This window comes from Panthera pardus, unplaced genomic scaffold (assembly GCF_024362965.1).
Source record: "Panthera pardus isolate Hobbes unplaced genomic scaffold, ASM2436296v1 HiC_scaffold_10, whole genome shotgun sequence".
Taxonomy (NCBI): Eukaryota; Metazoa; Chordata; class Mammalia; order Carnivora; family Felidae; genus Panthera; species Panthera pardus.
In genome coordinates, this window is record NW_026526655.1 from 32,378,846 (window position 1) to 32,400,575 (window position 21,730).

Consider the following 21,730-nt stretch of genomic DNA (forward strand, 5'->3'; position numbering starts at 1 on the left):
CATGTAGCATGCATTGCCTCTCCACCCTTCCTACCCTCTTCCGTGGGCCTCTCGTCTATGCTTGGCTCTGGAGAGTCCGTTCTGTTAGTCTTCTGGCGGTTTTCTGGGTTATTTAGGCAGGTGTGGGTAGAATCTAAGTGATCAGCAGGACGTGGTGAGCCCAGTGTCCTCCTACGCCGCCATCTTCCTCCTCCCTACTATCTGACCAGAACTCTGTGAACCAGAAAATCCTATTTTAAACTAGATTTATCTTTCTTAGAGCTGAATAGAAAATCAACCATTCTAGGAGATTTAAGCAGGAATCTGATGAGAAGAATTATTTGCAATATTCAGTCTAGTCCTAGGCATCTTGTGAACAGGGAAGGGCAGCGAGTAACTAGACATTTGTTTTCACTACACTTAGCTAAGATGATTCCTCATATGACAATACCCTTTCCCTATAACCACCAAAAGGTCTCTAAACTTAGTAATTTTATGTTCACAATATACACTAATGATGTTAATGTGAGGAGATGTCCTCACCAAGTGACTGGACCAAATACACACACAAACACTCACACACACACACACACTCACACACACACTAAAAGGCTCTGCAAGCAAACCAAATTTACATTATGAGTCTGTGCTGATGAAATATATAGCCTTTCCAAGCATGACCTTCCTGGTTATTTATAAAATCCTTTGTAGCACAATCTTTGAGGTTTATTGTTTTAAAACATCCAGTTCAAAGAGTTCTGAGGGGCACCTGGGTGGCTCAGTCAGTTAAGCATCCAACTGTTGGTTTCTGCTCCGGTCATGATCTCATGGTTCCTGAGTTCCAGCCCCACGTCGGGCTCTGCACTGACAGTGTGGAGCCTGCTTGGGATTCTCTCTCTCCCGCTCTCTCTACCCCTCCCCTGCTCGCTCTCTCTCTCTCTCTCTCTCAAAATAAATAAATGGACTTTAAAAAATAAAAAAAAAGTTTTGAAAAATCACTTAGGATTTTACATCTTATTTCTACAGGTTTATAAATACTCTGAGAAAAGCAGACAAAACAAACATCCTCAATACTACTACTAAAACCATTAAAGAATACCACCTTTAGAAGTTGTATTTATCTGACAGCCCATTCAGGTTTAGCTGCTTATATTTTACATTGCAGTGAGGGAAATGATTTAAACAATTCATTTTAAGAGTGAAATATTTTCTGAGCACCTGGGTGGCTCACTCAGTTAAGCGTCCAATTTTAGCTCAGGTCATGGTCTTGCAGTTTGTGGATTTGAGCCCTGTATTGGGCTCTGTGCTGACAGCTCAGAACCTGGAGCCTGCTTCAGATTCTGTGTCTCCCTCTCTCTGCCCCTCCCCCACTCGTTCTCTGGCTCTCTCTCTCTCTCAAAAGTAAACATTTTAAAAAGTGAAATATTTTCTAAACATGAATAGCAAGGAGTATTTAAAAGTGAACTTAATGATACTCAGTAAGGAGGCTTTTTTGATGGAAGAGTATATGGTTACCAAATAATTATCAATTCTGTAGTCTCAGAAGGGTTAAAAGAACTGGATCATTGTTGTTATTCCTTTTGAACCAAAAGAGTCACAAGATGTTATGCCAAGTGAAAGTAGCAAATTAACAGTTTAAAAACATAACTTGTATTAATAATCAGTGTAAAGGGCCTATCCGGCTTACTTGGTCATCTGAGAATATACGTACCACTGTTCAGTTGTTCCCTTGCTTTTTCGTTCTTAGAGTAAGCATTCTCTAACAAACACTCAAGACTGCCTAAAATAAGGATTTGAAAATAGCTTCTTGCTACTGCTCTTTTATTCATACTTTGCTAAAGCTCTACCACATCTGCATTTTTCTGGAAATTTATGGTAAGCATCATTTAGTGAATATATGTTATTGATTTCTCTTCTGCAATATCACCAACCCAATATAATTTTTTCATTGTTTCTTTTTAGTTGTTTTTAATAACATTCAGTGGTTAAAACCTGGCATTTTCCCTGTGTAAAACACAATACTCATTTACAAATTCCTGATACAAACTAAATACAGTCACATTTCTTGCAACCAACATTCCACTTTATGAATTAGATTTTTTTTAACCTTTGCTATAAGAAAATATGAGCAGTATACTATAGGATATCTATTAAAAAAGGTGTTGGTACTTAAATACATTACTGATTCTTTAATGTTATGGATTGAATATTTATATATCCCCTAAGTTCACAGGTTGAAATCCTAATGTGATGGTATTAGGAGGTGGGACTTTGGGAGGCAGTTAGGTCATGAGAGTGGAGCCCTCATGAATGGAATTAGTGTCCTTACAAAGGAGACCTAGAGAACTCCCTCTCTTTTCCACCATGTGAGGATACAAGAAGATAGCAGTGTGCAACCCAGAAGAGAACTCGAGAAATTGACCATGTTAGCACCCTGATCTCTGACTTCCAGCTTCCAAAACTATGAGAAATAAATTTCTGTTGTTTATAAACCACCCAGTCTCTGTTATAGCAGCCTAAACTAAGACACTTACCAAACGAGGTTTATATATGTAAATGTACAAACACACACATACTTATTTACCACCAGAGTGCTTCATATTGATATTTAAAATAAAAACTGTTAACTTGTTAGCTCTATTTGTTTCAGTGACTCTCTGCAGCTGACAAGATGAATGATACATTGGTATTCCTATTTCTTTGACTACATTTTTAAGAAACAATGAGAGCCAAAGGGATTTCAGTTATGCCCTGATCAAAGTGTTCCTTTCATTAAATTGCTTCTGAAATAATCTCATTAGAAAACAATTACTGTACCCTTAGGATCATTACAAAACAATTATTGTACTCTTAGGACTTGGCACTTCAAATAAATTCCACCAACAGTTCTTATAATTCCATATTTTAATTCCTATGTTTGGTTGCCTTTTCAACTCAAACCAACTACAGTAACAGTGCTGCTAGATTTCCATCTCACAGAAAATCACACTGAATTTAGAGACACATGAATCCCAGCCTGTCAGCTCACCCCTTCAGAAGTCCACATCCATTTTAAGCCTCTGATTGTAAAAAAACAGGCTCATAAAAAACACAGCTGGGATCATTTTTGTTAAATCAGAGAATTAGCTGCTTGAGAAAGCACAACACACGTTTTTTCATTTTAAATATTAATAAACAGGGATGAAGGTAAGACCCATGGGAATAATACAAGACACATAATTTTCTAAAGCAAATAAAAAGAAGAAACACCGAGTAGCCTTAGGACACTGGTTTGCAAAGTATTGATTCTTGCAAAAAAAAAAAAAAAAAAAGAAAGAAAGAAAGAAAGAAAAGCTTTTCAAAGAACATGATTTAGTAAAAATAAATTTTAATTCAAAAAAGCACCATGATTAATAAACTAACAAAGCTGCAGTCACCCTCTTTAAACAGTTACCAAATCCCTAGAGATGAAAGGCAGAACTTAAAAGAGAGGCATACAGGAGAAAAAAAATAAATAAATGAATTGTCTCACACATTATATTGAAGGCTCAAGAATCTCAATTCGTTTTATATCCATGAGTGTGAAAAATACTTTCATTAAAATTATTCCTGAGAGTAGGGCATTTTTCTGCTTTAATCACATACTTTCGTTAAAATCAGATTTACAAAGAAAGAAGTACTGAAATATGTACATAAAACACATTTAAGTATGTGCTCAAATAGCCTTCAAATAAATTCCACCAACAGTTCTCATAAGACCAATATTTTATACGTGTATATGTACACAAAAAGAAGTAAATATCCTTGTACCTATTTCCTGAATATCATATACACATGGGTCATCAACTGTCACAGTGAAGTATCTCTCAGCTCCATTAGGGAACCAGCCATTTTAGACTGACACCACTCTTTCAAAATTCTACTTGAGCATAGGGAAGGGTGTATGGGCCATAAGCAGTATTTGTCTAGACTTCCAAGGAGGGCCAGAGAGAGACCTTACCTTCAACACAACTATGAAATAAGCCATATCTACTAACAAACTAAAGTTTAAAAATAAAAACTGCATTTAGGTATAAAAATGAGTTTGGAACACATGATTTAAAATCAGAATGTATGAAAAAGATAGGCAGATTTGTCAAAATTAAGCTCAAAATGAGTTTAAAAGAATGGCACAGCAAAAAATCATTAAGTGTAATCAAGGACAGCAGCAAGAGTATATTTCAGCTCAGGCAGTTGGTTATCACACTACAGTGTAAATATGGTGTTTAATCTGTAAGAGGGACCCAAAAGAGTCAAAGGATTTGAGTAAAGGAACAGGATTTCATTCTACATCCAACAGCTACTGAGCACTATTCCCAGGATAAAACTGTATAAAAGACTGACGAGGTCTCAGGCTCTCAAGCACTTTATATCACATTGTGGGATCCTCCTCACCTCCAACCCCCTACCTCCCAAAAAGAGACTACGAGAGTAAGAGGAAGATTTTTTAAAGTCCGAAGTTAGGTAGGATAGTATGAAAGAACATGGAACTCAGAGGCAGACGATCTAAGTTCAAATCCTAACCTGACATCACCTCAGCCTCAGTTTCTTCACCTATAAAATACAGATGAAAATGAACACATGATTAGAGGAATCAAATGAGATAATATATAAAGGCATTCTTTAAACTGCATTTATCAAGGGGCACCTAGGTGGCTCAGTCTTAGGTTAAGCGTCTGACTTCAGCTCCGGTCGTGATCTCACGGTTCGCGAGTTCAAGCCCCTCACTGGGTTCTGTGCTGACAGCTCAGAGCCTGGAGCCTGCTTCGCGTTCTGTGTCTCCCTCTCTCTCTACCCCTCCTTGGCTTGTGTTCCCTCTGTCTCTCAAAAATAAATAAACATTAAAAATAAATAAGTAAACTGCATTTATCTAGAAAGAGAATCAAATTTCTTCTGCATAACTCCCAAGGAATAAGGAGGTTTCACCAAAAGGTAGCCATGGTTGACTGGTTTCAGGGCTTATCAAAAAAATGGAATGGGTTGTCCCTTAATATTAAAGGTGATCATATACAGACTTACTGGCCTCTTGGCAAAAATCCAGAAAAACACAGTAAGTTGATATACCATGTCCACAATAGTCACAGTGTCTAGTATTTGCTTTCACCTTCTCTGGGGAAGAAGCAAAAATAATGTTTGCATGTGACTTTAAATATGTGCCAGATTAATTTTTTTCTGTATGCATGATGCATGATGAAAGACTGACTGTAGTATCTGGATCAATCTGTCCAAGTCCCAGCTTTCCCATCATAGGTTTGGTACGAGACGTGAATACAACAGTATAACTGCCTAGCACAAAACAGCTTCAAAAATATCATCTCTCCTTTACTATGCCACTTATAAAACTATGTTCATATACAGTCAATTTTTATTATTTGGTATTCGTAGAGCAAGGATATCTGATAAAATAAGAAGGAAATACTGTTCACCATAGTATTATTTTTAAAAGCAAATAATCACCAGCACAATCAAAAAGATTGTTTGGAAAAATTAAGTTCTACTTTATATGGAAATCGTGTACTGATTAAAAAAAAAAAAAAAAGAAATGGATGATATAGTATTAGCAACCTTGTAGTCATTCTTCCATTCATTGAACAAATAGTACTAAACACCTATTATGCGCTAGTCATTTGTAATTAAAGGTCTTTTCTTCTGTAATTGAAATTTTAAATATTCTATAAAATGCAAAAGAAAATCTAACCTGGATTCTGGCTATAAAAAGGTCCTCCATTCATCTGATTCTGAAGGCTTGTTTGTGAAGTTATGGAAGGAGGGCGTCTATAGGGCAACGAGCCCCCTATTGTTGGGGGAGTATGGCGAGAGGCAGGTCTATTCATACTGTAGAACTGAACAGGATGACCTGGAAAAGGGACAGAGCATAAATTTGCCATTAAAAGAAAATTATCTCAGACAACCAAATGCTTTATTGTCTGAATCTTAATAACATGATTAAAAATAACAATGCTTAGCTAACTTAATTGCTATCTGACAAACATCATACAAGGCCACAGCTATTGCTCAGCTAACATATCAAAGTGCAAAAGCAAGAGGGGCGCCTGGGTGGCTCAGTCGGTTAAGCATCCAACTTCGGCTCGCATTATGATCTTATGGTTTGTGTGTTCGAGCCCCACATCGGGCTCTGCACTGACAGCTCAGAGCCTGGAGCCTGCTTTGGATTCTGTGTCTCCCTCTCTCTCTCTGACCCTCCCCAGCTTGTGCTCTCTCTCAAAATAAATAAATAAACTTTAAAAAAGAAAGTACAAAAGCAAGAAAGTCAGTAAATAAAACTAGGTTTGGAAAAGCTATGGTCTAAACAGATTACTAATTAATACTATAATTGTATTAAACTAATAATTTGACAGGGTTTCAAAATCATCACAATTAAAATCTGTGGCTTACTTCCTCCTCCACCCCTCAAAAATGGCCACTAAAAACTAAACAGAAATGACATTTGGAAAAGAAAAAGAAAAAATGTTTAACACACAGTCTTATCCAAAACAATAATAGTAATAATAACAATAGCAGTAAATTTAAAGTAGCAAAGCCAATTCATTTAAAGGAAAACAAAGTATTTCACAAAAGGTAAAGTGACATAATTCCAAATCAAATACGTCTTTATTCAATCAAAAACCTCCATGGGGCACTTGGGTGACTCAGTTGCTTAAGCATCCAACTTCAGCTCAGGTCATGATCTCACCATTCCTGAGTTCGAACTCTGTGCTGAGCTGTCAGCACAGAGCCTGGGGCCTGTTTCAGATTCTGTGTCTCCCTGTCTCTGCCCCTCCCCCACTTGTGCTCTGTCTCTCTCTCTCTCTCTCAAAAATAAATAAACATTAAAAAAAAATTAAAGGGGTGTTTGGGTGGCTCAGTCGGTTGAGCATCTGACTTTAGCTCAGGTCATGATCTCGCAGTTGAGTTCAAGCCCCGCATCTGGGCCCTGTGTCCAGCTCTGTGCTGACAGCTCAGAGCCTAGAGTCTGCTTCAGATTCTGTGTCTCCCTCTCTCTCTGCCCCTCCCCCGCTCATGCTCTGTCTCAAAAATAAATAAACATTGAAAAAAAAATTTTAATAAGAAAAACCCCTCCATTTCCGAAGGTAGATTATTTTGCCTTAAAATTAGAGGTTGGGGTGCCTGGGTGGCTCAGCTGGTTAAGCATCTGACTCTTGATTTCAGCTCAGGTCATGTTCTCAAAGTTTGTGAGATGGAGCCCTGCATCACATTGGGCTCTGTGCTGACAGCAAGAAGCCTGCATGGGATTCCCTCTCTCCCCAACTCTTTCTGCCCCTCCCTCTATATAAATAAATAAATAAATAAATAAATAAATAAATAAATAAATAAATATCTTAATTAGAGCTTAAGCAATTTACAAGTATGAATAAAGCTAAGATACAAAAAAGTAAAATATATCTTATTTGTAATACAATCTCTGAACCTATACACATTTATTAGCAATTTCACTCAACTGTGCTGAGAATACTTAAACAGGTAATGCTAACTAAAGACATTCTTTCGTAATCTAAGTCCCTAATGCAATTCAGCTCCTAAATTTTCTCTTGACTCCACTTCCACTTAACATCATTCAGCTGAAGGCCTACTATAACAGAGCAAACAAAGCACTAGAACACCCTGGAGAGACCACTCCAGTAGACAAGAAAGGAGGGGAGGAAACAGGAGGAGAGAAGAAGGGAAGGGAGACGTGAGAGGGGATGAAAGGGGAAGGAGAGGAGAGATAAAGGGAAGAAGATAGGAGCACTTGTGTGGCTCAGTCAGTTGAGCGTCTGTCTTTGGATCAGGTCATGATCTCGTGGTTCCTGGGTTTGAGCCCTGCACTGGGCTCTGTGCTGTCAGTTCGCAACCTGGAGATTACTTCAGATTCTGTGTCTCCGTCTCTCTCTGCCCCTCCCTTGCTCACGCTCTCTCTCAAAAATAATAAACAAACATTAAAAAATAAAAAACAAAGGGGAAGAGGAGGAGAAAGTGCAGGGAGGAAGGAAGAGAGAGGGGAGAGGAGAAAAGAAAGAAAAACACTTCTGGCAATTTTTCATCTTATCCATGATTGTAAAAAGGATTTACGTGACTAAAACTGGTCTTCAGGAACTCCAAAAATTTATCAAACTTGGTTTCATATGAACTCATATAAAGAATATTTTAAAAGTACTCAAGATCTGCTAAATCATTTAATTTTACATACGACAGCATCAAAACCTAAAAATCAATTCTGTTGTATAAAAATCTGGAGTATTCAAGCTTAAACATAATCTACTGTCAGGGGGCACCTGGGTAGCTCAGTTGGTTAAGCCTCCGACTTCAGCTCAGGTCATGATCTCACAGTTCATGAGTTCAAGCCCTGCATCAGGCTCTGTGCTGACAGCTCAGAGCCTGGAGCTTGCTTGTCATTCTGGGTCTCCCTCTCTCTGCCCCTCCCCCCATCTGCACTCTGTCCCTCTCTCTCAAAAATTAAAAAAAAAATTTTTTTTAAACATAATCTACTGTCAAGTCTATATAACCACAATAAAAAATGTAAAAACATATATACTAATAAATTATTACTTCAAAGATATGTTTTGTCATTTGAATCATCAGATACAAATACATTATTGGCATTTTAGTAATTAATCTGTAACAAACTAATACAGACCTATGATCTTCAAGTTAAAAACATCCTGATAATTGACACCATTATGAATTTTATAGATTACATCCAGTCTAAAATCTCACATAAGTCATCGATAATTCAAAAACACTACTAAAAGACAATCTATTGATACCATTAATAAAGCATTTATTTTGCCTTGGGTTAAAAAAGCAAACAAAGCTACAGTTTAATTTTACAGACCTAACTATAAAACCTAAAACTAAAAACTTTTAGGAAAAACAGAACAAAATCTTTATGACCTTGCATAAGCTAACAAGTTTGAAAGTATGGCACAATTCACAGAAGAAAAAAATCAATGAACTAGACTCAATCAAAATGAAGAACTCCCCCTTTAAAAGATACCATTAAAGAATGAAAAGTTAGTCATAAATGGAAGAACGTATTTCCAAATCATAAAATTGATAAAGGACTTTTATTCAGAAAAAAAAGAATTCAAGGGGTGCCTGTGTAGCTCAGTTGGTTGAGCATCCAACTCTTGATTCTGGGCACTAGTCATGAACCCAGGGTCATGAGATTGAGCCCTGTGTTAGGCTCTGTGCTGAGCGTGGAGCCTGCTTAAGATTCTCTCTTTCCCTTTGCCCCTCTCCCACTTCTACACACTCACTCTCTCTCAAAACAAAACAAAACAAAACAAAACAAATGAAAGAATTCAGTAAGAAAACAAACAACCCTATTCAAAAGGTGTGTGAGGGGAGCAAAACATTTGAACAGACATTTCATCAAAGAAGATAAACAGATGGCAAAGAAGCAAATGAAAAGATAGTCTACATCATTAGACATTAGGGAAATGCAAACCAAAACCACACAAGAAACTATTGTACACCTATTACAATGGCTATAGTTTAAAAACAGTTTGGGGTTGGGGGGTGGCGCCTGGGTGGCTCAGTCAGTTCAGCATCTGACTTCGGCTCAGGTCATGGTCGCACGATTTGTGGGTTCGAGCCGCACATCCAGCTCTGTGCTGACAGCAGAGCCTGGAACCTGCTTCAGATTCTGTGTCTCCCTCTCTCTCTGCCGCTCCCCACTTGCACTCTCTCTCTCCCAAAAATAAACAAACATTAAAAAAAATTTTTTTTAAAAGACAAACTGACAATAGCAAATGCTAACAAGTATGCAGAGCAACTGGAAGTCTAACACACTGCTGGTCGAGGTATAAAATGATTTAGCCACTTTGGAAAACAATCTGACAGTTTCTTATAAAGTTAAACATTCACTTACTATACAACCCGACAATCCTAATCCCTAGGTGTTTACCCAAATGAACTGAAAACTGACACACACACAAGTCTGTGTGTGTGTACCTACAGCAATTTATTCATAATAACCCCAAAATGGAAATAATCCAAGGGATAAACAAACTATGGTACCTCCGAAGGATACAACACTACTCAGTAATAAAATAATGAAACTTGAAGCAACATGGATAAATCTCAAATGCACTGGTGCCAAAAAAACGGACCCAAAAGGCTACATACCATATATTCCCATTTACATGACAAGCTAACAAAGTCAAAACTTTAGAGGGAAAAAAAAAAAACGAAAAAAACACAGATCAAAGGGTTACCAGGGGCTAGGAGTGAAAGGGAAGGACTGATCACAAAGGGAGCATGAAGGAAATTCGAGGATCACAGTATTATTCCACATCTTCACTGAAGTTGTGGTGACATTACTGTGTACATCTGTCACAGAAATACATGCTAAAAAGGGTTAATTTTACGGTATGTAAATTATACCTTAATAAGAAGAAAAGAAAAAAGTACTTGGTGATTCAAAAACTGTATTAAAAAGATTATATTGATATGTTATTAAGGCATTTACCTTGATTTTTGTTAAGAAAAACTATATTATTCAGTCATGTAACAAATGTTCATTCAGGGTAAACTCTGAACCAGTACCTGCTATTAAATTATGATTTTATTACTAAAATATTCGCTCTTGGGTGGGAGCGATTTGTTCTTTCTGGGCCTACAACCAACTTCAAGATGTATTTTTTACTGCATTGATGTTGGAGTATAGTAAGATTCCTAGATTTAACTAGATAGTCTTGCCTAACAGAGGTGTGTATAGATCAAAGTATAGTCCATGTTTACATTCGTACACTATGGGAAGCTTTTCTTACAAAGTGCTATTATAGAAGTTATCCCATAAAACGCCATCCAAAATCCCTTTTAGCTAAGTGTCCTTTAACACAAGCATCTAGTTATATCAGTAGAGCTAAATATATATATTCTATGAAGTATTTAGCAAGCTAAGGTGATACATGTCCAAACACATACATTTTTATAATAAAGAATTTATTTACTAACCAGCATCACTATTAACTTTGCAAATATATTTTGTAGAAAGTGAACCTTTTCCCCTTCCCCATCAAAACAGATTTTAAGTTGTAGTTTTAAAACACTAAAACACCAGCCAACTTTAAGTAACACTTAAGTAAGCCTGAATTTCTTAAAAAGTCCATTGTCTACTATGTGTTTCCAGTGCTACTTTAAAAGACGTACAGAGACATTCAATATGTTAAATATTACCTATAAAATATACCTTAGAATTATTTTCATAGACTTTTCTATTTGTTAAAGACGTAATCTGTAACAATAATTCTAATGATAACTTCTCGAAACTGTACAGAAGAGGGCTCCATACTAAATTCACAAATCTCTAGTAAGTGAAATTCAAGCAATAAAAAAATGTATATTTGTGTTACTCTACTGGAAAAATGTATGTCAACTTTACCCTGATTTCCTCAGTAAATTTTACTCTTGTAGTTACATGCCATCTTCTAGTTAGTCCATTACTCTTCAGATTTTATACACACACACACACGCACACAGAGAGAGAGAGAGAGAGAGAGAGAGAGAGAGAAATAGAGCACAAACAAACAGAAGTCATAAAGCCAGAGTTCCATGTAAAAGAGCCAGATGACTGGATGTGCCTTCCAAGGAACAAGCCATACTCACCTGTAGGGGGAGTGGAAGAAACAACAGGGGGAGTTGGAGAAGTGAAGCCATCAGCAAGGGTCTGGGCACCCCCAGCAGCAGCGTCTGGGGCAGTGGAGGAAGGGACAGTAGCAGGAACAAGAGGGGCAGGGGCAGATGCAGAAGTAGCAGGAAGGGGAGGAGTACCAGCAGAGCCAGCAGGGGCTGAGGGGAAAGAGGAGTAAGAGGCAGCATTAATGAGGCAGATCCATTAGGCAGGATTAGAAAAGGCATTAGAGAACCTAATGTTAGATATCCAGTGCTTAACACTAACCAAAGAATACAGAGAGTGTTAAAAAAAAAAAAAAAGAAAAAAAATTAAGCTTATACTAAAGGATTGTTAGCAAATAATTCAAAATGTTCAGGGTAATGTACAGATTTTTTAATTCATTAGAAACAAGCATTCCATTTTACCTAAAAGCCACTACTCTGGAAGAAAAGTGCTCCCTTTATATTGTAATTTTTAGCATAATATTTTGTAAACAGCATACAAATCTAAACAGAATACACTAGAAAAATAATATTCCATTTTGAATTACACAAATCAGAAAATAAACATATATTTCAGATATAAACACCCTATTTGGTAAAAAAAAAAAAGAATTTAGAAAACACAAATCTTTTTTTATGATTTTTAAAAAGGTATTATCTATTTGCTATTATAAGTAAATTAAATACAAAATATTCGGGGCGCCTGGGTGGCTCAGTCGGTTAAAGTGCCCGACTTCAGCTCAGGTCATGATCTCACAGTCCGTGAGTCCGAGCCCCGCGTTGGGCTCTGTGCTGACAGCTCAGAGCCTGGAGCTTGCTTCAGATTCTGCGTCTCCTTCTCTCTCTGGCCCTCCCCCGTTCATGCTCTATCTCTCTCTGTCTCAAAAATAAACAAACATTAAAAAAAAAATTTTTTTTTAAATATTCTATCCTTATGTCTTCTGTGTCATACTTTTAAAATAAAGCTTAACTTTGGTGTCTTCACATTAAACAAGCATATTTTTCTGTTTCAGAAAAAAAAGGTAGTATTTCAGACAGTATTAAATTCCATAAGTCCACTAAATTTAAGTGCCAAAACTACTTTAAAATCTGCCACTGAATGTGATTCTCACACTAAGTACCCACTGTGTCCAAAGGCATGCAATGTCATAACACTGGCTGGAATAGAACTCATACCCAGGTGGTACGTGAAACCTCAAAGCACCTACTGAGCCACAGCACCAAAGGCATAAAGCTAAATGACAGAGAAGTATGTGAACATGAACTCAGAAATCACTTGGTCAAAAATAACAAGAGCAGAGGGACAAGTGGATGGCTCAGCCGGTTAAGTGTCCAACTCCTGATTTCAGCTTAGGTCATGATCTCACGATTCATGAGATCTGCACTGAGCACAGAGCCTGCTTGGGATTCTCTCTCTCCTTATCTCTCTTTGCCCCTCCCCTGCTCGCTTGTGCACATGTACACATGCTTTCTCTCTCTCCCTCAAAATAAACATATAAAAAATGCATAAAGATTTCCCAACATTATTAGAGTCCTAAAGAAAACAAAATCCTGATTATGAAAAAAGCCCACTATAGTTAAATCATACATTGAATTCAAATTGAAAAAAGACAAGTAAAGATGAAGTACCATTTGTGTTTTACCTGGAAAGACACTGGGAGGAGAGGGAGTCGGGACAGCAATAGGAACCCCCACGCTCCCACTGCCACTGTTCTCCCGACTGCTGCTCCGACTACTCGGGTGGCTCCCTCCACTACTCCCGCTGCTGCTGAAGAAGTAAGAGCCACCAAAGCATGAGTATTTATATATAGGAAGATACTGCCAGCATTTCCCAAAATTTGCTGAAATGAACATATAGCTAAATAAAGATCATTCAAAAATCTTCCACTTCAAGTATTAATTTCTTAAAACAGGAAAAATACTAAGTTCAAGAAACTTGCTTTGACCATCTTTTAATAAGCATCTATTAAAGAAATTGAAAAAGAAGGAAAAATATAAATATATAAGTGGTAAGTGATAGGGTTCAACATATAAAAATACTATTACTTTCCTTTATTGTCTGAAGAAACTTGTTTTATAATAAAAACAGTTTCCCTAAACAGGTTATTTGATTAATAATTAAAAACTAATTTTATTTGTAATAATATCCTGATATACCATTCCATATTAATGTTTTATTGCATATAGTTTTTCATCTGTAAAGTTCCACCAAAAAACAACTTGCAATTTCCCACATCTGATCCATAACTTTTTTTCCCATATCTGGTCCACAACTTTTTCCAGGTCAACTAAACTATTAATTTTGTAGAGAAGTCTGTATTTTAAGATGTCTGTTTTTTCTGTTTTTCAACTTCCTGACCTCAAAGCTTCATTAGAACATGAGAAGAGAGAGGTGGAATCAGATGAGGTTTGGGGGAGTAGAGTGAGGAAAAGAACTTAGTGCTTGGAAAATGAGAGAGATTTAACTGAAGTAATCTGAACAAATTATGGTACTATGACCATCACATTTTGCACTGAGGTAGAGAAAATACCTGTAAGTTCGATTTCTTTGATTCACAGAAGCTGTCCTCACAGGGCTCTGCTGCGAGGGAGCCATATTACGGGTTGGGCTAGGTACGTAATCATTTGGTACCACTGGAGGACGCACTGGCTCCAGTGTGCGATAGGGGGAGTGCCGCCTACAAAAAGAAGAGCGTATGTATTGTGTGATTAGCAAGTTTCGGCACAATAAATTCAAAGAGTTGCCAGTAGTGAAATACAATTTGTATTCAGAGACAGGAAAATGTTTTCACATAACCCAGCTACCAATTTCAGTCTTTCCTTAAGTATCACTTCTTTGTCATTAGGGTGTCAATGAGTATTGCTATCGTTTAGTCTCCAACCTCATTTCCCTGTACTAATGCAATTTTGTTCATTCATTCTCAGAGAGCACAAAGATTCTCCCACCAAGTAAGCCAGTGTTTCCCAGACTTTTTTTTTAATGAGTTCGAATTATTTTAGTACCATGCCGAAGTTTCCCAACTGTACTGCATGAATGCACTAATTATCTTCCTCACCCCTCTCTCCCTAACCAAAGATATTCAAAGATAGGGTAAATAAATCTATAATTTGGCTCCACAACCCCCCACAGTGATCATCAAGAGCAACTCTAACAAGTCATTTCCCTTTCTATTTAGTAAATACATAGACTTGCACTACACATCCACACATAGAAATACACAAGTTAATCTCCTCTCCTTCCATTCTCCCCTCACTTCCTTTCTCACCTCACTCAACTTTTACCTTGATCTCTTTTACCTCTTACCTTCCTTAGTGTTCAACATTTAAAAGGGAGAGAAAAAAAAAAAAAAAAGACCACCTAAGTCTTTCTACTTATTTTGCTTTGGACTGTAAAGTACAAAACAGACTGGATTTTATTAATATATTTCCTTCTTCTCAAAATCTCCTTTAAAAGGAAGAGAATGAGAAAAGAGGAGTAGCCCCTGGGTGGCTCAACTGGCTAAGGATCTGACTTCAGCTCAGGTCATGATCTCACGGCTTATGAGTTAGAGCCTCGCATTGGGTTCTCTGCTGTCAGCACGGAGGCTGCTTCAGTTTGGGTCCTGTCTCCCTCTCTCTCTGCCCCTCCCCAGCTCGTGCTTTCTGTCTCAAAAATAAATAAAAACATCAAAAATAAATTAAAAAAAAGAGGAAATATGATAGGAAATAGGATGCACAATGGCATATTAATGATTATTAAATTAGTTCTCATCTCTAAGTTTCTAAATTCTTTATGACAATGATAAATACTCAACTGACATGAAAGTGACATTCTGCAGATACAATTCTGGTTTCTAAAGAATAAAAATTGGGATCTCAAGATGTGAAAATTAAAAAGCTATCTTTTCCTGAAATGATGTAACTCCCTTACAAATTTCTCAATAATTCACTCCTCCCAGGGTCCCAAGGTTCCTTTAAATACAGTTTTCCTGGGCTACTCAATAGCCCAGATAGATTTTCAGTGAGATCACTTTGTAGTGACCCTGTCCACTCTACTACCCTCAAAATCTTGCATAAACACATATGTACATTAATAATTAAAAATAAGCAGTAGTGCCTGGGTGGCTCAGTCGGTTCAGCATCTGACTCTTGATTTCAGCTCAGGTCATGATCCCAGGGTGGTAGGATGGAGCCCCACATCAGGCTCTGCACTGAGTGTGGAGGCTGGAGATTCCTCTCCCTCTCTCTCTCTCTCTCTGCCCCTCTCCCCCACCTGCTCTCTTCTCTCTCTAAAAAATAAAAAAATAAGTAAAAATAAGTAAAGGGCACTAGATGATATAGTACGTCCAAGGAAGGAAAAGGAATATCAGGAATGTGGATTTAAAATACTACAAAGTGGGGTGCCTATGTGGCTCAGTAGGTTAAGCGTCGGACTTCCACTTAGGTCATCATCTCATGGTTTGTGAGTTCGAGCCCCGCATCATGCTCTGCACTGACAGCTCAGAGCCTGCTTCGGATTCTGGGTGTCTGTCTCTCTCTCTCTCTCTCTCTCTCTCTCTCTCTCTTTCTGCCCTGCCCCCACTCTTTCTCTCTCTCAAAAATAAACATTTAAAAAAATAAATAAAATGCGAAAAAGTTTAGGGGTGCCTGGGTGGCTCAGTCAATTGAGCATCAGACTCTTGATTTTGGTTCAGATCATGATCCCAGCATTGTGGGATTGAACCCTGGGTCGGGCTCTGTGCTGAGGTGAAGCCTGCTGAGGATCCCTCTCTCCCCCTGCCTCTCTCCCCCATTCGTGCTCTCTCTCTCTAAAATTAAAAAAAAAAAAATACTAAAAAGATTAGGCATTTCTGAAATTATAATGTAAATATAAAAAAAAAATAAGATACGGATTCATTTCCAAACATCTCATTTCCAGACAATAAAAATGTTCTGTTTCATGCAGACAAAAACCCTTGCTGACTGAAAACAATACAGTGAAGGCAATGATAAATACAAAGTAAAAAATAAGGGCCAAAGGAACAAAATATGATGGCTAGACAAAGATTATGCAAAAACGCTACGCTGTGACCATCAACTGGTTTGTGGTGCTCAGCAACTCTGGTCTCCAAAGATCCTGCAGAGCCCTTGCTAATACACAAGGGAAACAAATACTGGTATATGAATACATCTTCAAAATTTGAGAGCAACAGAAAGTTTTCTTTTACTAAGAGGACAGTGGGTTACCTTGCTAACAATCTTGACTTAAAACCTAACAAAATCTGTTAGGTACTACATATAATAGAAATATAGACATTCCACAGGAAAACAAATACTTCCTCTTGATCTCTCTACTCTTACATCTGCACCACTACAGCCTACCATGTCATCAACATACTACACTGAATGGGAATGCAAGCTGGTGTAGCCACTCTGGAAAACAGTATGGAGGTTCCTCAAAAAACTAAAAACAGAACTACCCTACGACCCAGAAATTGCACCACTAGGCATTTACCCAAGGGATACAGGTGTGCTGTTTTGAAGGGACACATGCACCCCCCATGTTTATAGCAGCACTATCAACAATAGCCAAAGTATGGAAAGAATGGATGAATGGATAAAGAAGATGTGGTATATATATACAATGGAGTATGACTCGGCTATCAAAAAGAATGAAATCTTGACATTTGCAACTATGTGGACGGAACTAGAAGGTATTATGCTAAGTGAAATTAGTCAGAGAAAGACAAAATCATATGACTTCACTCATATGAGGACTTTAAGAGACAAAACAGATGAACATAAGGAAAGGGAAACAAAAATAATATAAAAACAGGGAGGGGAACAAAACAGAAGAGACTCATAAACATGAGAACTGAGGGTTACTGGAAGGGTTCTGGGAGGGAGGATGGGCTAAATGGGTAAGGGCACTAAGGAATCTACTCCTGAAATCATTGTTGCACTATATGCTAACTAATTTGGATGTAAATTTTAAAAAATAGAAAAATTAAATAAATAGATAGATAAATAAATAAATAAATAAATAAAAACATACTACACTGAAGTTTAAATCTTATTTGATCTACTAGATGCTTTCCTCTCTAATCTAAGCAGAATTTGTTTTGCTGACCCCAAATAAAATCATCCTATTCCTGGCCGGAATTAATTTTTATCCTTTTATTTCCCATTGTCCTAACTATAATTCCTCTACCAACATTATCTTCTTTTATATTCTAATTCATCTTGTCCTGTCCTAATTAGTTTTTTTGTCATTTTCTTTTTTCCCTTTTCTTTTCTTTCTTTTCAGTTTTTTTGGTTATGGTTTTTTTTGTTTGGTTTTTTTGTTTTTTTTTTTTTTTTGGTGAGGGGGCCAAAAACAACATTGTCAATTTAAAAAATTTTAAGCATGTATCATCAAGCCAATGGGTATCAAAACATTTTGTCTTTGTCTTACACATTTTTTGAAAAATCCAATTTGTGGTACAATGACTCTGAAAAGTTGATAGAGAACAAATATTACCCCCTTTTACAGATGAAAAAACTGAATTGCTAAGAGGTTGACTATGCAAAACCACAGAGCAGGAGCACAGCTGGACTACCATTTTAGTCATCTGGCTTTTGGGATACATTTTGTCCACCTGATCACAAATCTCCATGATAAACCAAATGTTTATATTATGATGCTACAGAAGAAAAATGTTAAGCTTTTACATTAAATGGCCATTTCTGCCAAAAGTCAAATCCAGAGCTCACTTCTGTGAGATAGAATTAAAGCTCAGTATTCTCATAACCACACAAGACATACAGAATTTTATAATTTACAGTGTTTCCAGAAGAATAGTCTAAAATAAGCACAATCAGAATACTCTAAAAGATTTCTGAAATTAGAGTACAATTTATAATAAACCATGAACTTGGGCTAGGATTTTACCTCAAATTTAAAATTCAACAGAAAAATAACTTTCAAACAAAATCTTTTTAAAATTATAAAGATGTTTCCCAGAAAAAAGGATAAACTTGGGAAGAAAATGTTCTTGTTTCAAATAATAAAAAATAGTTTAAACATATGTAGTGTTTAGTTTTCAACAACACTACATGAAGTGGTTTTCAATTATTACATACTTACCCAAGTGTCCCTTTCCCTGACATAGGGGGACTGGGGGGTTTCTGAGTTGGAGGTGTTGTACGCGGCAGCCCACCCATCTTCATATTCTGGGTACTCACCTAAAAAAATTTGGAGGAAAAATCAACTCGTATGCAGTGAAACAAAATGTCACTTTTGGGAAATAATGTTATGCTATTTAACAAAGGAAGGGAAGGTTTAAATAGGAAAAAAAAAAATTAGAGGCCATGCATTTCATATGCAATTTCTACTCTACTTATTCTACAGTTGTACTCAAAGGACTCTTCCTAACATGAGATTTTCAAATGATTGTAAACTTGTATGCAAAGACTGTATTTGCCATTAGGCCATCACACCAACAGATCACTGGTTAGACTATTTGATACTATATTTAATTGAAATTAAATAGGATAACCATAAGAACTTTAGTTTTAACAAAGAAAAACTTGGTCAAAAACAATAATGCCTTTAAAACAATTCCTTGTTTTTTAGATAGCAAGTATATCATAAAAAATACATGTTTCCCAATAAAATATGCAGTATAGTTTTGATCCATTGTAACTAGAGAATACAAAGTCAAATTGTATGATATACCAAAAAATTTTCAGTTTTTAAAATAGTGGATCAGCCTTACAATTCAGATTTCTTTAACGTTCTTTTATGAAGGAATCACCTACCTGAAAGCTGCCAGAAGTTAAGTCATGTTCCTAAACATCTGAACTAGAAAGTTAGGGCTGAGATATCCCATTCAATTATGAGCAATACAGAGGCCAAAGGCAATGTACTAGTTCCAATGGGAATTAGACCCACTCAGGCCAAAAATAAAGATTATGGGAAAGATGTAACATCGTCCTAAATCAGAGCTGGGCCATCACTCCTCACTATTCCATCTCTCCCTAATTGAAAATATGAGAGAAAGAGAGTAGTATAATCTGGAAACAAATGATGCCACCAAAGAAGTATATCAGCATTCATATAGAAAGCCCTAGAAATCTGGATATCTTAAAGAGGTAAGAGAAGTCATTCACAAATATAGTTCAAATGCAATCTCAAATTGTCTGAGATTACCAATGGGTTAGAGTAAATATGTTCAACATATAGGTTCATACCTGACCCTATTTTAAGCCCCCAATATTGTGGATTACCAAACACTTCAAAAAAAGATATTAACTTTTCTAATAAGATTATGTCTGGAGTATTCCATTTTATTTATAAAATGAAACTGCAAGACATTACACCACTGAAATCAGAATGTATTTATAACTATAATTTCAAAATATAAATTTTAAGAAAACAAATCATAACCAAATACAGAGTATTGAGGCTGCCAAAATTACTCTGGCTTAAATGAAATTTTTAAAAATCCTGAAATACTACTTGTTACCTGAATAGGCAAGAAATAATATATCATGAAACAAACTCTGCAAATGAATAAGCCCAGTGAACAAGTTGTGTGTGATGTTAAAACAATCTTTAATGACAAATGATACCTTTGAGATGTCAATATTTTTTCAAGTGAAATGTTTATCTGGAATCCTTTGGTGTTACTTTTAATAAATACAAAACAAACCAGTTATCAAGTAAGACAGATTAACTTATCCTTGTTCCCCCCTCATTAATAAGCAGAGGGTATACTTATCATATCTTAAAATGAAAATGCCAGAAGTTTTTAAAACATCAATCCACATTTAGGTAAAATTTCAAGAGTAATAGGACAAATAACCAGTAGCTTTTCAAACTGTAAATCTTAATTTATGATATCAGATTTTTTATAGTAATAACCAAAGTCCTTTAAGCTCAACCTTAAACAACATAAAACCCAAAGTTACTTTAAGTGATGAGGGAGAAGTAGGTGAGCCAACACTAAACTACATCAATTTGCTAGAAACAGGAAGGAAAAGGAGCAGCAGTAGAAAAAGTAAAAGAGAATTTTATTCTATATATGGAATAATTAAAATACTTGAAAACAGCTTTTCAACTTTGATTCAAGGTTTTGGCATGTAAAGTGTTTTTATTTAAATTGCAGTATCTTCTAGAAGTCTTTTAATCTATAAAAATATATAAAATAAACAACCTATATATTAAAATCCAGTGGACAGTTCCATAAACAAAACTTGATACATTTTATGATCTGTAGAATCATCAAATGATTGTATCTGCTTGGTTAATGGGGTTTGGATAAGTAACTTAAATCATGTAAGAAACCAGAGTCCCTGCAGAATGTCCAAAAAATCTGTAATTTTATACTTTATTGATACTGTACCTTTATATGAAGCTAAAAGAGTTTTTCAATACTTCTTCAAGGTGGTTTTCCTTTGTGAAAAAGGCTAAGTAAAACGAATATGCTATGCAGAGTATAAATACTGCCATCTAATTTGAGGAAAAGAGCAAGAACAGGAATAACTGCCAAACAAAACTTAATGTGTCGGGGCGCCTGTGTGGCTCAGTCACTTAAGCATCTGACTTCGGCTCAGGTCATGATCTCACGGTTTGTGAGTTCAAGCCCCATGTCAGGCTCTGTGCTAACAGCTCAGAGCCTGGAGCCTGCTTCAGATTCTATGTCTCCTCCTCTCTCTGCCCCTCCCATCCTCATGCTCTGTCTCTCAATAATAAAGAAATGTTAAAAAAAACAAACAAATAAAAACTTAACATGTTTATCACAGGCAGGACCTGTATTATAATTAAAGAAAGTTTATTTCAAATATAAAATAATTTGATTAAAAAAATTCACTTGATAGCCATCATGGTTCTAAACACTATTTTAAGGGAAGTTTATGGAGGAGACATCACTTCCTCACAAGCAGCAGAACACAGGACTAAATTTTGTGTGTGGAGAAGTGGACAGCCGGGGTGGTGGGAGGGAGAGAAAGAGAGACAGGAGAACGAGAATGCACCATAAACTCAGGACAAAGAAAACAAAGCAGAGCTACACTTACTTCATTACAGCAATTCCACATGAAACTTTAAAACAAACTATAAACATAAGCAGAACTATCATCTGGTTCATAAACATGCAGTTAATGGTCCTGAATC

The 21,730-nt window shown here is 36.5% G+C and overlaps 1 protein-coding gene across 50 annotated transcripts in view; it reads right to left on the reverse strand.

Moving 5' to 3' along the window:
* ABI2 (abl interactor 2) overlaps window positions 1–21,730 on the reverse strand; it is a 122,397-nt gene that overhangs the window by 25,673 nt on the left and 74,994 nt on the right. For 7 of the 50 annotated variants that reach the window (XM_053905905.1, XM_053906015.1, XM_053905940.1 and 4 more), the window contains 4 exons: window positions 18,701–18,798; window positions 14,148–14,294; window positions 13,260–13,381; window positions 5,696–5,854 (listed from right to left, as the gene is read on the reverse strand). In XM_053905905.1, the coding sequence (XP_053761880.1) occupies window positions 5,696–5,854; window positions 13,260–13,381; window positions 14,148–14,294; window positions 18,701–18,798 (526 nt within the window). Of the gene's footprint in view, window positions 1–4,521; window positions 4,552–5,695; window positions 5,855–11,607; window positions 11,791–13,259; window positions 13,385–14,147; window positions 14,295–18,700; window positions 18,799–21,730 lie in introns of all 50 variants that reach the window. The other 43 variants (XM_019446304.2, XM_019446301.2, XM_019446302.2 and 40 more) reach the window with 13 other exon arrangements.